The 14,562-nt window shown below is 53.8% G+C and overlaps 2 protein-coding genes across 6 annotated transcripts; one reads left to right on the top strand and one right to left on the bottom strand.

The window, feature by feature from the left end:
• Positions 1 to 2,203: 2,203 nt before the first annotated feature.
• Cdk10 (cyclin dependent kinase 10) lies at positions 2,204 to 9,560 on the top strand. 2 transcript variants are annotated; one of them, XM_021169377.2, is made up of 13 exons: positions 2,204 to 2,319; positions 3,695 to 3,767; positions 4,351 to 4,422; positions 4,911 to 5,013; positions 5,148 to 5,229; positions 5,811 to 5,878; positions 6,354 to 6,406; positions 6,618 to 6,687; positions 7,562 to 7,621; positions 7,888 to 8,011; positions 8,086 to 8,225; positions 8,652 to 8,704; positions 8,926 to 9,560. In XM_021169377.2, the coding sequence occupies exons 1-13, from the start codon at positions 2,233 to 2,235 to the stop codon at positions 9,021 to 9,023; spliced, it is 1,083 nt and encodes a 360-aa protein (XP_021025036.1). In that variant the 5' UTR covers positions 2,204 to 2,232; the 3' UTR covers positions 9,024 to 9,560. The 2 variants fall into 2 exon arrangements, with proteins under 2 accessions (XP_021025036.1, XP_021025037.1); XM_021169378.3 differs by having other exon boundaries at positions 2,207 to 2,281.
• On the bottom strand, positions 9,561 to 14,131 carry Spata2l (spermatogenesis associated 2 like). Of its 4 annotated transcripts, none has more exons than XM_029480651.2 (3): positions 13,469 to 14,131; positions 12,851 to 13,182; positions 9,561 to 11,567 (listed from the first exon to the last, which is right to left on the bottom strand). In XM_029480651.2, exons 2-3 carry the CDS (start codon positions 13,151 to 13,153, stop codon positions 10,590 to 10,592), a joined length of 1,281 nt encoding a protein of 426 aa, XP_029336511.1. In that variant the 5' UTR covers positions 13,154 to 13,182; positions 13,469 to 14,131; the 3' UTR covers positions 9,561 to 10,589. The 4 variants fall into 4 exon arrangements, with proteins under 4 accessions (XP_029336511.1, XP_029336510.1, XP_021025034.1 ...); XM_029480650.2 differs by having other exon boundaries at positions 12,851 to 13,260; positions 13,493 to 14,131; XM_021169375.3 differs by having other exon boundaries at positions 13,493 to 14,131.
• Positions 14,132 to 14,562: the final 431 nt, after the last annotated feature.

The raw sequence follows: 14,562 nt of genomic DNA, 5'->3' as shown, positions 1-14,562 counted from the left end.
CCAGACATGTTGGCCATGAGACAAAACTGCCATATTGGTTGGCCTCTGGGGGCTAAGCAGAGACAGTGGTATACCCATCAGGATCACAAACACCACCTCCGCCTGTACAGGCTGGGGGGTCTGCTGCCTGTAACACATCCAACAGATCCTAACAGATACACCATACCAGCTAGTATATAAAATACATACTGCCCTAGCTAGTATATACTTGCAGGCCTGACTGTATGCATGCATGTATACATACATGCACACTCACATATTCATACACATAACGTAAATGAATTTTGATGTGTTTTATAATGTGGTATAATGCAACAGGAGGGAGCCCCTCCCATGATAAGGAGTCCCATTGAACCATCACGCAATGCCACAGGCCTACTAAAAAGAAAGTTCATTGGGAAGGGGAGTGGAGCAGGGAAGGGGCAGAGGCAAAGAAAATGGGGAAGGGTAAAGAGAGAAAGAGAGGAAGAGAGAGAGAGAGAAGGGGAGAAGCCAGCAGGGAACATGTGGGGACAGAGAAAGAGAGAATGAAGAAGGGGGGGAGAGAGCATAGGAGGTAAGAGAAAGCTGGGGTGTTAGCAATCCTCGAACAGGCCTGGCTCTCACATAACGGCAGATGATGACATAAGCTGTTGCTGTTGCTGGGAGGAGCCTAATGGAACTGTCTGCAAGCCACTAACTTTAAAATTGCTTTGTAGTTGGGCGGTGGTGGCACATGCCTTTAATCCCAGCACTCGGGAGGCAGAGGCAGGCAGATTTCTGAGTTCGAGGCCAGCATGGTCTACAAAGTGAGTTCCAGGACAGCCAGGGCTATACAGAGAAACCCTGTCTCAAAAAAAAAAAAAAAAGCTTTGTGTATGTAGTTCTAAGGAGTGACCCAATGCTAGGCAGGCGCTCCACCACTGAGCTACAATCCCAGCTGGAGTTCTGAAACAGGGATAGGGTCTCACATCCAATCCAGTCTGGATTAGAACTCACTATATAGCCCAGGCCAGCCTTGAACATGCAGCCCCAACCTCCTGACTGCTGCAATTACAGGTGACAGTGTGCCCAGTGGAAAGCTGAATTCCAAAGTTAAAAAGAAATGTAAAATGGCAAACAATCCATTAGAAATCTTACAGTATTATTATTTATGACTTTTTTCTTTTTGGTTTTTTTTCGAGACAGGGTTTCTCTGTGTAGCCCTGGCTGTCCAGAAACTCACTTTGTAGATCAGGCCGGCCTCGAACTCAGAAACCTGCCTGCCTCTGCCTCCCGAGTGCTGAGATTAAAGGCGTGCGCCACCACACCCGGCATGACTTATTGACACACTACTGAAAGCCTTTTAAGATAGGCTATGCACCCCATTCTAGCTTTGAACTCAGAATCTTCTGGCCTCAGTCTCCAGAGTGCTATGATTGCAGGCATATGGCACTATGCCAATACCCACTAATCTGCTTAGCATTAACCTAACTATAGTGCCCACATGGGCCTGCACTCTGGCCATTTAGAAGCAGGAACATTCATCTTCCTAATCTATATAAACCCTTCACAGATGATCAGAGCCAATTGGTGTTCTGAGTTCATTACTCAGTACAAGAGCTGAGTGCAACTCTTGCAGCGCTAGCTCAGCGATTAAGGGTGCAGAGCTCCAGACAGAAGGGACTAGGTTCAAATCCCAGCAGCCGGGCACTCTTATTGCGGGGCAAAACCAACCCCCCCCCCCAAAAAAATAAAAGCGGAGTGAGTGCAGCCTCCAAGAACCACTTGGACTAGAGTTGCTCTCCAGTGGTCAGTACATTAATTATCTTCATTTTCTCGTGTACGCTGCCCGGGCTATACAAGGCTTCCTTCCGTCTTGTCCTGGGCTAGTGATGGGGACGAGACACATCCAGCTTTCGGGGAATGTACCCAACCATTATCAGAAAGCATAGCTCTCAGCTGTGGTCGTCTGAAAGGGCAGAAAGCACGGCTGGTCGCTGGAATTGGTCTCACTTAAATGGCAAACAGGGAAGAGACGCATTTTCCTCTAGTTGATCAAAACTAATATGAGTCTTCTGCATGCTGGCCTACGGATGGTACTTTGAGCATCTTTGTAGAAGTGTGTCTGCATCTAACGCTGAAAAGACGACGGAGCCTCTGCGCCCGGAGCAGATCTCGCCCCCAAGTCCAGAACAAACAGGAAGTACGTCATGCGCCTGCGCCGAGGGGCGTTACGCCTGCGCGCTGGAAGAGGGCGGCAGCGGCTTGGGCATGGCGGAGGTGGACCAGGAGTCGGATCAGATCCGACTGAAGTGTATCCGTAAGGAAGGTTTCTTCACCGTGCCTCCAGAACACAGGGTGCGACGGGGTGCCACTCTTGCGGCTCTGAGTGGCAGGGCCAGACTGAAGCGCACCGGGGCTCTCCGTGTCGCGTTCAAGTTTGAGGTTCCAGCGTCGGAGGGGGAACGGCAGTCCCCGAGTTTGCCGCGGCGTGGGCAGAAATCGGCAGCCCAGAGGCTGGGGCGGGGTGGGACCGAGGGCGTGCGACCGAGGGCGAGAAGAGTGGGAGGTTCCCGGTGGCACCTGCAGCCGCTGGGGTCTCACCTGCCGTTACCCACAGTCTTGTCCCTTTTGTGTGATGCGAAGGTGAACCTTAGGGGCACCGATTTCTGCTCCAGTAGACGTTTGGTGGGAAGAGGTTTTGCCGCAGCCCACGTATTTTTAACTTCTTGTTTATGCTTTGCGAGGCCAAGGCACATTAACTAAGAGCCTCAGAGCACAAGGCACGAGACAACACTTAACAACTAGTTAACTCAGAGCACTGCGCTGAAAGCCGAGGTTGGGAAAACCGTTCTTAAAGAGGGAAAAAATGCACGTGTGCAGTGGTCCCTTAAGTCAAAAATGTCAGAGTCCTGCGTGGTGGTTCACACTGGTAATCCCAGTCAGGGAGTTGAGGCTGGATGGTCACTCCACGTTGGAGGGGAGCCTGGGCTACAGAGTGAGACCCGGACTCAGAAATAAGCAGAGATACAAAATAGTGGAGACGTTGGAGAAAAGGAGTATTCTGTAAGAAGTTTGTAGAAGAGTTGACATTTGTTTTGGACCAGGAAGTGTTGCCAAAATTTGGGCAGATCTGACAAGGAATGTTATGCCACACTCAGGTGGCAGCACAAAATCCTGGTGAATGAAATTTCGAAGTGAACAGGGATCCTCGAGGAGAGGGAGGGAAGGAGCTAAGAGTGGATCGCGGGCCATCAGGTATCAGAGTAACAAAACCCAGGACAGGGCAGTTAAGAGGAGGGAAGCTAGCAGGGGGCTGGTGGAATAGAATCCTAAACTTGCTCAGGTCCTTCGGTACCGAAGGAATGCTTGCTTAGCTAATGCACTTAGAAAGGCACCTCACACTTGAAAAGTTGGCACTCCCTGTTGGAGGCCGGATTCTCCTGCACAGAGGTGTTTGTGTCCATGGCTTGTGGCCATTTGGTACTAGACAGCGGACATCTGGAACACCGGGTTGGAGGGAATACTTAGGCCATCTTCAGTATGCTTCAGTATTTCAAAGTGATTCCAGTGGTATCTGTCCCCTTTACTCATCAGAAAATTCCAAATACATGGTTGCTTTTCTGTTTGGTAAGCAAGATGCAAGCACGTTTCTCAGTGCCAGGTATGGGTGAGACTTGTCACTTGTGCGGTTAGCTTCCACATCTCCACACTGGCTGCCTCTCTCTTTCAGCTGGGAAGATGCCGAAGCGTTAAGGAGTTTGAGAAGCTGAACCGGATTGGCGAGGGCACCTATGGCATCGTGTGTGAGTGGTCAGGAAAGAGCTCTGTGGGGACTGGAAGGCTCACACTCTGTACTGGTGTGATGCTTAAACATAAGCCTCGGGTTGCTAATGTCAGCAATCCATGTGTGTAGCGATGGAATGAGATACCTGACCAGTAAAATGCACTACTTCCCAAAGCTCCCTGCAGCTCCCTGCAGCTCCAGAGCTGCGAGGCTTTTGCCAAGTATTTGGGAGTTGCACAAGCCAGCATGCTTTGTAAGCCGTTATCATATAAAGTAAGTCTTTCCCCCTAGATAGATCACCTTCCGTGGTGTTGTGATATTGCATTAGTGAACTCAGAGCAGTAGGCTGTGTGAGAGATTGCTTGGAGAGCTCCTCTCCACCTGAGTTGCTGATGGCCAGGTTTCCACTAACTCCCAACCCAGCTCAAATGAGAATTCCCAAGCTCACATCTTGGGAATGGAAGAAGGAGCGAGTGTTGCTTGACATTAGGTTGTCAGAGAAAAAGAAGAATTTCAGCAAACTCTTAAGAGAGGCTTCCTCCCATGTGGCAAAACTGTGACGATTTGAGGTAGACCCCATTGCACGTGTGCTCCTGTTTCAGATCGGGCCAGGGATACCCAGACAGATGAAATTGTTGCCCTGAAGAAGGTGCGGATGGACAAAGAGAAGGATGGTGAGCTGGGGACAGGATGCAGGAGTACCCTGCCTGCTCGGGCATCCAAGCAGGGAGGCGCACAAGCTCAGGTCAGCTGAGGTTCCTCAGGACTGACGCTTCAGAGGGCACGTGCACTGCAGTTAGGGAGCTGGCCCAGCCTGTCACCGCAGCCTGTCACTGCAGCCTGTCACCGCAGCCTGTCACCGCAGCCTGTCACCGCAGCCTGTCACCACAGCCTGTCACCGCAGCTGGAACCTGAGTTCCCTGAGTCCTTCCAGACCTTCCTCACCTTGACCAGCTGTAAAATTGTATATTCTCTCCAAACCCTTTTGCCCCTGTCCTCTAGGGAGGTCATTGTCACCCTCCAGATCTACCCCGCCCGTTTATCATACATCTGTAATGAATTCAAGAGTAAGAGCGGTGTTGGTGTCACCGTAATTGTCCCCGACGGGAGGACAGGATGTGTGGTGTCCCGGGTGGCACTCACTGAGCACCTTGGGTTACAGGCATCCCCATCAGCAGCCTGCGTGAGATCACACTGCTCTTGCGTCTCCGCCATCCGAACATTGTGGAGCTGAAGGAGGTGGTTGTGGGCAACCACCTGGAGAGGTGTGTGGTTTCCTGAGTCTGTCCCACACAATAGGGTCCGTCATCTCCCAGGGTTAGCCTTCCTTCAGCGGGGAGACTCTTTACCTACTAGGAAGAAAATAGAAGATACCACACATTTTCTCTCTTCCCTCTAGCATCTTCCTGGTCATGGGTTACTGCGAACAAGATCTGGCCAGCCTATTGGAAAATATGCCAACACCCTTCTCGGAGGCCCAGGTGTGAGAGGGAGGTGCTGCACAGGTGCTCTCTGGTTGGTGGCTGGCTGTGTTGACTGTGACAGCCGGAAATGAGTGCCTCTTGCACGGCATCTGTGGCACAGGCCGGTCAGCCCCAGGTCTTCTCAGTCCATATGGCAGGTCCCTGGAAAGGAAAGGGGGACTGGAGAAATGGCTCAGAGGGGGAAGTGCATGTGTGCATGCAAGTGTGGGGCGTGAGTTCTGATCCTAACACCCATATAAATGTTAGGAGGCTATGGCAGCCTGCCTGTAATCGCAGGAGAAGTTCTAGGCCGACTGGCTTGGTAGAGCAGCTAAATTGGGTTAGCCCTAGGTTCAAATGAAAGATGGTGCTGCCATATATAACACAGAAAGCAGTTGATGAAGACACTGATGTCAACCTCTTTAGACTAATGCATGCAAACATGTACACCATATATATTTTCATATATATACAATAAGTCTGCTGCAGTACTGTCTTAGTTGTGCAGGACATATCGACAGCCACACTTTGGAGGCTGCCAGTGACCTGCAGGCAATATAGCAAAGCTCTCCAACCTGTGCCTCTGGACCTCCTCTTAGGTTAAATGCATCATGCTACAGGTGCTTCGTGGCCTTCAGTACCTGCACAGGAACTTCATCATCCACAGGTGGGCAGGGGCATCCAGGAGGAAGGTGTGTTGGGAGTGTCTGAGGGGTGGGAGGGAGGGAGCCAGGAACAGCTGTGGTGTCCCCCAGTGTCTCATTCTGAATATATTCAAGAGAGGGCAAACATCCAGTAGAAGTCTCTGACTGCTCCCAGGCAAGGCTCTTGTAGGAAACAAGTCTAATCAGCCCTCACTTCTCTGGGAAGTAGAAGGTGGGTGGATGGGAAGGCAGCAGCCAGAAGCCTTCAGTAGAGAGCGCCCACCCAGAGTCTTATGCCAGGAGCAGCTGTCTCTAGAGATGCCTGTGAGGGCTGGGGCTGCTGTAGCAAGACATGGGTGAAGGAGACCTGGCCTCTGTGCACCTTCTTGATTTTAGAAAAACCCAGTTAAATGCCAGGAAAGTGTGTCGGGTTGTGGTGACAGCCTGGTTGCCCTTTGGGAACTTTCTCGGGAAACCATTGCTTTCTTTCTGACCCAGGGACCTGAAGGTGTCCAACTTGCTCATGACAGACAAGGGCTGTGTAAAGACAGGTGCGTGCTGGGTGCTGACCCTGCGTACGTGCAGGTGGGGCTCTTTGAGCATGGCTTTTGGGGTGTGGATGTCAGTGTGGCTCTGGAAACCAGAGATGACTTGTCTGTTTCCTAGCCCCAGGCTGCCTTAGTCCAGTTCTCTTTCCAGACAGCCGCTTGTTTGTCCTCACTGAGTGACGGATCGTCTTTTCTCCTCTCCCCCCTGCTGCAGCTGATTTTGGCCTGGCTCGGGCCTATGGTGTTCCCGTAAAGCCAATGACTCCCAAGGTTGTTACCCTCTGGTGAGTTCCGTAGTCACGGTGGCCTGCAGGGCTTTGTGTGTCTTCTGTGCTTCAGAAGGGCCTTAAGGATCTGATAGAAGCTTTAAGGGGATGTACATGCTGCGGATGCCAGGGTCTAGGCCACCTGATCAGAACAGAGCTGGGCTCAGTGGCCTCAAAACTGCTCTGCTCAGATGAAATGCCATCCTGTGCTGGACAGCGGTTGTGCCTTTAACCCCAGCTCCCAGGAGGCAGAGGTAGGCAGGTAGCTCTGAGTTGAGGCCAGGATGGCCAGGGCAGCATGAGAAACCCTGTCTTGAAAAAACAAAAACACCCAAAGAAAGAAATGGCCATCGCACACTGAAATAGCCATTAACAGCCTGGCTCTGTCTTGGGAAGCGAAGGTAGCTTTCTGCAAGGTTTTTTAGGGGGTGAGGGGAGATAAGGTTGGAGAGAGGGGTGGTATAGGGGTTTTGAGACAGAAGTTCTCTGTGTAGCCTGCTCTGAACTCATTCTATAGACCAGGATGGCCTTGAACTCATAGAGATCTGCTTGCCTCTGCCTCCCAAGCTGAGATTAAAGGTGCACGCCACCACGGCCCGGCTGCCTTGGTTGTTTTTAAGGCAGAATGAGGCTGTGGTAAGGGCAGGACATTGATGTCCCTCACATCCTCAAGGACCCTTCCATGGTCTCAGCTTCATGCTCTCTGATCGCCATCTGAAAGCAAGCTGATGACCGCAGATCTGTGCTTGGATCCGTTGGTTCTTAAGAGATAGACATGGTGGCTCTCTCGGGCTTAGGGTAGAGGGTAATCCAAGGGCCACTAGGGACCCTGAGGGAGCTCAGGCTGAAGGGGCAGAGCTGACCAGAGGTAAAATGGGGCCTTTGTCTGCAGGTACCGAGCCCCAGAGCTGCTGCTTGGAACTACCACCCAGACTACCAGCATTGACATGTGGTAGGCGTGGTTTCTGCTCCCAGGGCCTCAAGTCTTCTGGCCCTGGAGGTCAGCCCTGGTCAGGGGGAGCAGGATTGGTGTGTTAGCGAGTCTGACCGCAGCACCCAAGGAGGGGAAGCACGAGAACATGGCTGGGGTGCTCGCTGGCTCCGGCCTCAGGTTCTCACGAGGCACTGCAGACCTTGTGGGAGAGCCTTATGGCCATTTGCCTGCTTCTTCACGTGTGTGTTGATACATTGCTAAGTGGAGGTCGGCTGCTTCTACAGGGCTGTCGGCTGCATCCTGGCAGAGCTGCTGGCCCATAAGCCCCTCCTCCCTGGCACTTCCGAGATCCACCAGATCGACTTGATTGTACAGCTGTTGGGGACACCGAGTGAGAATATCTGGCCGGTGGGTGTTACCGACAACTCTCAGTCTCCGTCCATGCCTGGTGGCCCTGTCGCTCTAGCCCCTGCCTCTTACAGGGTTTCTCCAAGCTGCCGCTGGCTGGCCAGTACAGCTTGAGGAAACAGCCCTATAACAACCTCAAGCACAAGTTCCCGTGGCTCTCAGAGGCCGGACTCCGTCTGCTCAACTTCCTCTTCATGTATGACCCTAAGAAAAGGTACAGACCTTTCCTTTAGGCAGCCCTGCCCCTCAGGAGGACAGGGCCCTGGCTTCTGCAGAGATGGAAGGGCACCTTAAACCCAAATCCATAATGCACTTTTTCTGGTCTTGGGAATGGAAGCTAAGGCCAAGTTCCTTGCACACACTAGGTGAGCAATGTAGCACTGAGCCATCTCAATTCAACAAACCTTTTAAAGATGGTTTCTCACAACACAGACCATAGATACCCACTTCCAGACACACCCAGACACCCATAGGTGCCAGGTGTCCAGTGTGAGTGGCCTAGGTCTTAGAGCCATTCTGAGCTGCCTGTCAGTGTCTAGGTCTCAGTCCCCATTTATTGGAGATTAGGTTGGGCTGTTGAGATTGGCTAAGTTTGAGTGAAATAGGCCTCTCTAAGGCCAAGGTCACTATCATTCCCCAGGGCAACCTCAGGAGATTGCCTGGAGAGTTCCTACTTCAAGGAGAAGCCCCTGCGTAAGTTCTTGGGATCACCTTAGGTTCTCTTAGGGGCTTAGCGAGAAGCCCTGCTTGTCCATATTGGGTTCCCAGGGACCACAGGCCCCACAGGGGAGAAGAAAGGGAGAGACGGGTCAGGGCCAGCTTAAGTGAGGAGTCCTGTCTAGACCTGGAGCACGCCCCACCAGGAGCCCCTTCTCCAGCTCCAGGCCAGCCCTGAAGCTGCCCTTCTCCTGCAGCCTGTGAACCGGAGCTCATGCCTACCTTCCCCCACCACCGCAATAAGCGTGCTGCCCCAGCTGCCGCTGAGGGGCAGAGCAAACGATGCCGGCCCTGAGCCTGGGTCCAGCCCACCCCTCCACATCCTCACGGATCATCAGCCGACGACTGGGAGGCCCCAGAAGGCCTTTGGCTCCTCCAGTTGGCTTTCCTCTTCAGCTGACTCCTCCCTGATATTTCCCTCTGTGTCCAGATGCAGAGGGGATTTGTGGACAGGGATGTGGCTGAGTAGGATACCCAGGATAGACTGGGCAGTTGTAGCACCATCTGGTGGCCTGTCTTGTCCATCAGTGAAGGCCCACTTCTGGGGGAACAGAGCTAGAGCTGAGAGGCCTAAAGGTCCCATTCAGTGTGTGTGGGAACTGGAGCTGGGCACTAGCCTGGAATGAGTAGGCCTGGGAGATAACTCTTCTTGGAGACCAGGAGCTGCCCAGGACAGATGGACAGAGTGACCCCGGGCAGGAGGGAGCAAGGCTTAACTGGAGTGGGATACTTGTAAGACTGTCAGGATGAAAGCCCTTGGTAGATGTGGCTGGCACTGGTGCCCAGGGAGAGGATTGGTGGACTGTGAGATAAAAAAAAAGCCTTTCCAGTAGACAGTTTGGCAATCCTTTAATGTACTGTGGGGTTTCGATCCATGCAACATGGACAGTGTCCTCTGAGGGCCTGCATGAGGAGCAGGGGCAGGCTCGGCTGAGGTGGACCCATGTCCTCTGAGGGCCTGCATGAGGAGCAGGGGCAGGCTCGGCTGAGGTGGACCCATGTCCTCTGAGGGCCTGCATGAGGAGCAGGGGCAGGCTCTGCTGAGGAGGTGCCACTAGAGGAAGTGTGGTAGAGTGGTGATCTCTGGGCCTGGGCCTTTGAGTGGTTGATGAAAATCCAGCCCTTCACTATCCCTATCCTGAGGATTGGCAGTTTAGGGACCCTAATGAGGGGTCCTGGTTAACTGCATGCCCAGAATGAGCTACATGGGGTGGGGCGGTGAGCTGCTTTTTGGCAAAAGCCTGCGAAGTGGCTTGTACATGCTCCCTTCCTCTCTGGCTGGTAGGTAGCTGATGGCAGAGAATCACTCCTGCTGGGTGGGAGTGACAGCTCCTCCCACTGCCTGGGAGTGTGCCTCACTAACAGCAGAGGTGAACCGGGGTCCTCACAGCTAAGTAAGCTCTGCTCTTTCAGACCCTCCCATGTGGCCCAAATCTAACTCAGGGATCTTAACTGTGTCACCTGCAAGCCCCTGGGTGAGGGTTTCTCAGCACGTGGAAGAGGGACATGTCCTCAATCATACTCCACAGGGATCGGGTAGGGAGCTTCAGGCAGTTCATAGGGTGGGGTCTTTCTGAGTTTGGGTACTGTAACAGGATAACCTGGACTTCTCTACCCAGCACATCTGGGCATGAGGCTAGGGATGAGAGGGAAGGATCTTTTGTTGATTGAGCTCGGCCTGCTGCACCAGGGCTGAGATGGCACCAGGTGAGAGCCTTCCATGAAGGCTCTACCCTCTTTCAGCTGCAGGTCCTGAATGGCCCCTGGGGAGTAGGAGGGCCAGGGTAGCCAGTGGCCTAGGCCCTTTTCCAAAAGAAGCACCATGGAAACTGTCCCCAAAATTGTTGGGGTCCATCTGGGCCTAGGGATGGGCCCCAGGACTGTCATAGAGCAGGTTATCCACCTGTGCTCGTTGCAGCCACAGGCGTCTCTGGTTGTCACCAAGAAGAATGCGCAGTGAATGAGTCGGGCGGCAGGCAGATAGGGCAGTGCAGTGAGTAGCGTGGAGCTGGCGGCAAGTGTCACAGCAGAGGGTGGGTAGGTTGCCAGGGCTCAAGCAGCTGTGTGCCTGGTAGCTCAGAGGTTCAACAGCAGGCCCATAGGCTGAGGATGCTGCTGCTTCTGCCTGCCTGTGTCGGGGGCTGGCTTGCCCGGGGCTTGAAGGGGACTCAGGAGGAGCTAAGTCTCCTGAGCGACTCAGCTCACGGCGCAGAGAAAGGAAGGAGAAAGCAGAGGGCTCTGGCTCCAGCTCCTCTTCCAGAGCTCCATATGGTGGGCTACTGGCCCGATGCATATCATCAGCTGGCGGTTCCCAGGGCTGACCTCCAGAACCCCATAGTTTGGCACTCTGCTCCCAGAGTGGTGGCCTGTAAGCCAGCTCCACAGGAGGCGAGTCCAGCCCTGGGGAAGGCTCACCATACAGACTGGCCTCTGAGCTCTCATCTTCCTGCAGGTCCTGATACAGGTCCACTGGGGCCCCATAAGTGGCAGGTGTGCCCCGAGGGGGCAGGGGTGGTGGCTCCTCATCTTGGGCCAGGCGCTGCTGCAGCCAGGCCACACAGGAGGCTACGTCCCCACTAGCCCGCCGAGCTCGGAGCAGCTCCTCGGCTGGCAGCACGCTCGTACCCAGCTGAGTCAGGACCTCACTTAGGATCTCACACTCCAACCGAAGAGCAAAGCAACCTAGGGCCACCTGCACCAGCTGGCAGGCAGGGGGTGGGGTGGTCACCATTAGGCGGTGGTTGTCCCTGCGCACGTAGCCCATCTTCTGGAAGCTTCGAGTCAGGAGCTCCTCAGAGAGCACGCCCTTCAGCACATGCACATAGCCCCCTGAGAAGGTCTGTAAGGAAGGGTCCTGGTCAGGCATGCTCTTCCATAAAGGGTCCTAGATGCAGCCTATGTGGGTTCGGGCCTGCCTTGACCTTGGTGCACTTCTGAAGCTCCTGTCCACCCCCTGATATAGTTTCTATCTGTCTGGAGTGAGCTCGGATGTCAAGACATTGTTTTCCTCCAAGGGAGAACTTAAACCCTTGTGTATGCTAAGCAAGCATTGTGTCTCTGAGCCTTAGCCCTTTAGGTCTAGACAAGGTCCTTGTATAGCCCAGCTTGACCCCAAACTCACCATCCTCCTGCCTCAGCCTACAGGAATATTCCACTGTACCTCACTGGCAGGTAGCCTCCCATGACTGTAGTATTCCAGAAAGTCCAATGTGCTTTCTAGATCCAAGCTACCTATGGAACCAAAGCTCCAAGGTTTAAGCTTGGGTCTTTCTAAGTGTGACTGTCTACAACAGCTCTAGACATCCTTGGAGCACTTCTGTGCATAGCACCCTTAGGGAGAGGATGTCTACATACAAGGAGCACTGGCCAGAACACCCTCCTTAGGGCGTTGCACCTCGACTTAAGAGAAAAGGGACTTTTCCTTAAAACCTCACAGCTAGGAGGCTCTATCCTTGCCAGCTCCACCCCAACACTATTCCTGAACTATTCAATGTGAAGGCCAGGCCTGGCTGCCTCTGTCCTCTGGGGCTGATGGGTGGGCTTCTAGCTTGACAGAACTGAATGAAAGTCCTGGGATCTCAGGTATCCGCAGGCTGGTGGGGTGTGGAGGGGGAGACGTTACCATGACAACCAGTGGAGGTTTACCTCGCCCACGTGCATTCTGACGTCATTGCCTTCCCACTCAAAATTAGCTCAGAGCGGCCCTACCCCCTCTAGGTGGTCTGCCATCTGACCTAAGGACCAGGCCAGCCCTGGACCTGGCCGCCTAACCTGGACCCAGGCAGGAATAAGGTCCCCGCTGTTCTGATCTGCCGTTCTCTTCCCAGTTTAGCAGCCTCCTTTTACAGATGGGGACCAGTCCACGTCCTAGAGGAGTTAGGATGACCATAGGACATCAAGTACCTCCCTCACCCACCCACGTCTACCCTAGAATTTCCATGGCAACTAGGGCAGTGAGACTACTTTGAGGACAGCCATATAAGTTCTAGGTGAATGACTCTGGTAGGCATGCATCCCAACACGCCACGACCCCTCAATGCAGAACCCTCCCCTGAAGAGGACCTGCAGCCCTCAAACAGTCTGGACAAGGACGGGAGTGAAGGAGCACCACTGACACCATACCTTGATAGTGGTGAACTCCTTTCTCCAGGGCAGCAGGTACAGGTGCACAGCGGCCAGCTCTAGGAGCTCAAAGGCGCGGGCCAGATCTCGGAGGGCCGGTGCCAGGTCAGCCCGCCCCCACAGGCCATCAGTGAACAGGGCTAGCGCATCGTCCTGTAGCGCCCCGTGCAGGTCAAAGTCCTCCACCAGAATCTGCCAGAGCACCGCGCGCAGCGAGGGGTCGCCGCAAACGCCCGCGCGGCCGCGCCGCAGCTCGCGCTCCAGGCACTGGCGATAGTCCTCGGACAGTGAGCTGCTGCCCATCCTGATCAGGACCCGGACGAGGTGTCAAACTAGAGACCATGTCATCTCAGCTGTGTGTGCGACTCTCAACCCCGCACCCAGCAACCCCAGGGCTCGCTCCCTCCAACCTGGAAATAGGGACCTTGGCAGCTTAGCAAGTCTCGGAATCTATGGTCCCTGAGACGTGGACGCTGACAGCTCAGCGTCCAAATACCACAGTATTTGTAGCCTCCCCTCCCCAGGACACCTTCAGCCCCGCTTGCTGAGCGTCCTCGTATCAACAGCTCCGCTCCCACTAGCTGAACCTCTTGCAGCCAGAGCCCCTCTCCCACTGACCGTTCCCGTGGGCGGCGGTGCTACCTGCTAGTCGCCAGCTATCCCAGAGAGCTCCGCTTGGGGCTGGGTCTCTCCTCGCTCTTCCGCAGAGAGTCAAGCCCTCCCCTTGGCCTTGGTTGTGACGTTGGTGGGCGAGGCTGGAGTCGGGTGCCGCCCTTTCGGCTAAGTAGGAGGGTGGAGGTGTAGGCGTGGCCTGGGCGAAGCTGGGCGTGGCCCTCCCCTGCAGCTCACCTTTTGAAGTTCTCTCAGATTCTCTAGTCTTTCAGCTAGTCTGAGTGGGAGTACACAGTGGGTGTATGATTACTGGTCGCCAAGATGTGCCTAGCGGAACCGGTCTGAACCAGGCTGGACTTTGGCTCTTCAAGCCAACCCACAGAAGAGCCAAATACCGGCTAGGCGGGGCCTGTCTTGGCAGGCAGATCATGGACCAAAGGAGGTCAAACACACGTATTTAAGTACAATTTAAAACGGGTGGGGTGGTGGACTGCCCAGTGGGTATGAGCACCTGCGTGACAGCTCATAACCGTCTTTAACTCCAGTTCCCAACATCCACTTCTGGCCCCTGCATCTGGTACACATTTGATGCACATGCATGCAAACAAAATAATTATAAATAATAGAACGGGAGGTCCTTCGGACTGCCTCTGCAGGCTTTGTTTCCTGGTCTCTGGCACTTCATTTCTTAGTCCCTGAGAAAATCGGTTAGGGAGTATTTGAGGTAGGATGAATGTATTCACCCTCCAGGGCAAGGTGTTCCTTAAGTGTGTGACCTACAGACCTTCAAAATGGACCGGGATCATAAAATCCAAGAATTGGTCTGGGTGACCTCAGGGAAACTGTTAACCTCAACTTGCTGTGGTCTTAGGCAACTCACTCAGGACCGAAGGCACCTTCTTCTTAATCTTAAACCCTAAGCTTCGTGTAAGCAGTAGCTTTTGCTCCATCCGCTTCTGGGCAGCCTGCATCCTCCATCTCTCCAGCTCACCAAGCCTAGGCCAAGTTTGATCAAATAGAACCTGGCATAGGGGAGGTATCTGTCTTCTTGAATTTCTCAGTCAAAGGACTTCAAATAGTGTAAGCAGGCTGCAGTCCCC

This window comes from Mus caroli, unplaced genomic scaffold (assembly GCF_978045245.1).
Source record: "Mus caroli unplaced genomic scaffold, Mus_caroli_1 scaffold_10, whole genome shotgun sequence".
Lineage (NCBI taxonomy): Eukaryota > Metazoa > Chordata > Mammalia > Rodentia > Muridae > Mus > Mus caroli.
Note: the sequence above shows the minus strand (reverse complement) of the source record. Positions and strands in the feature narration are given on the sequence as shown.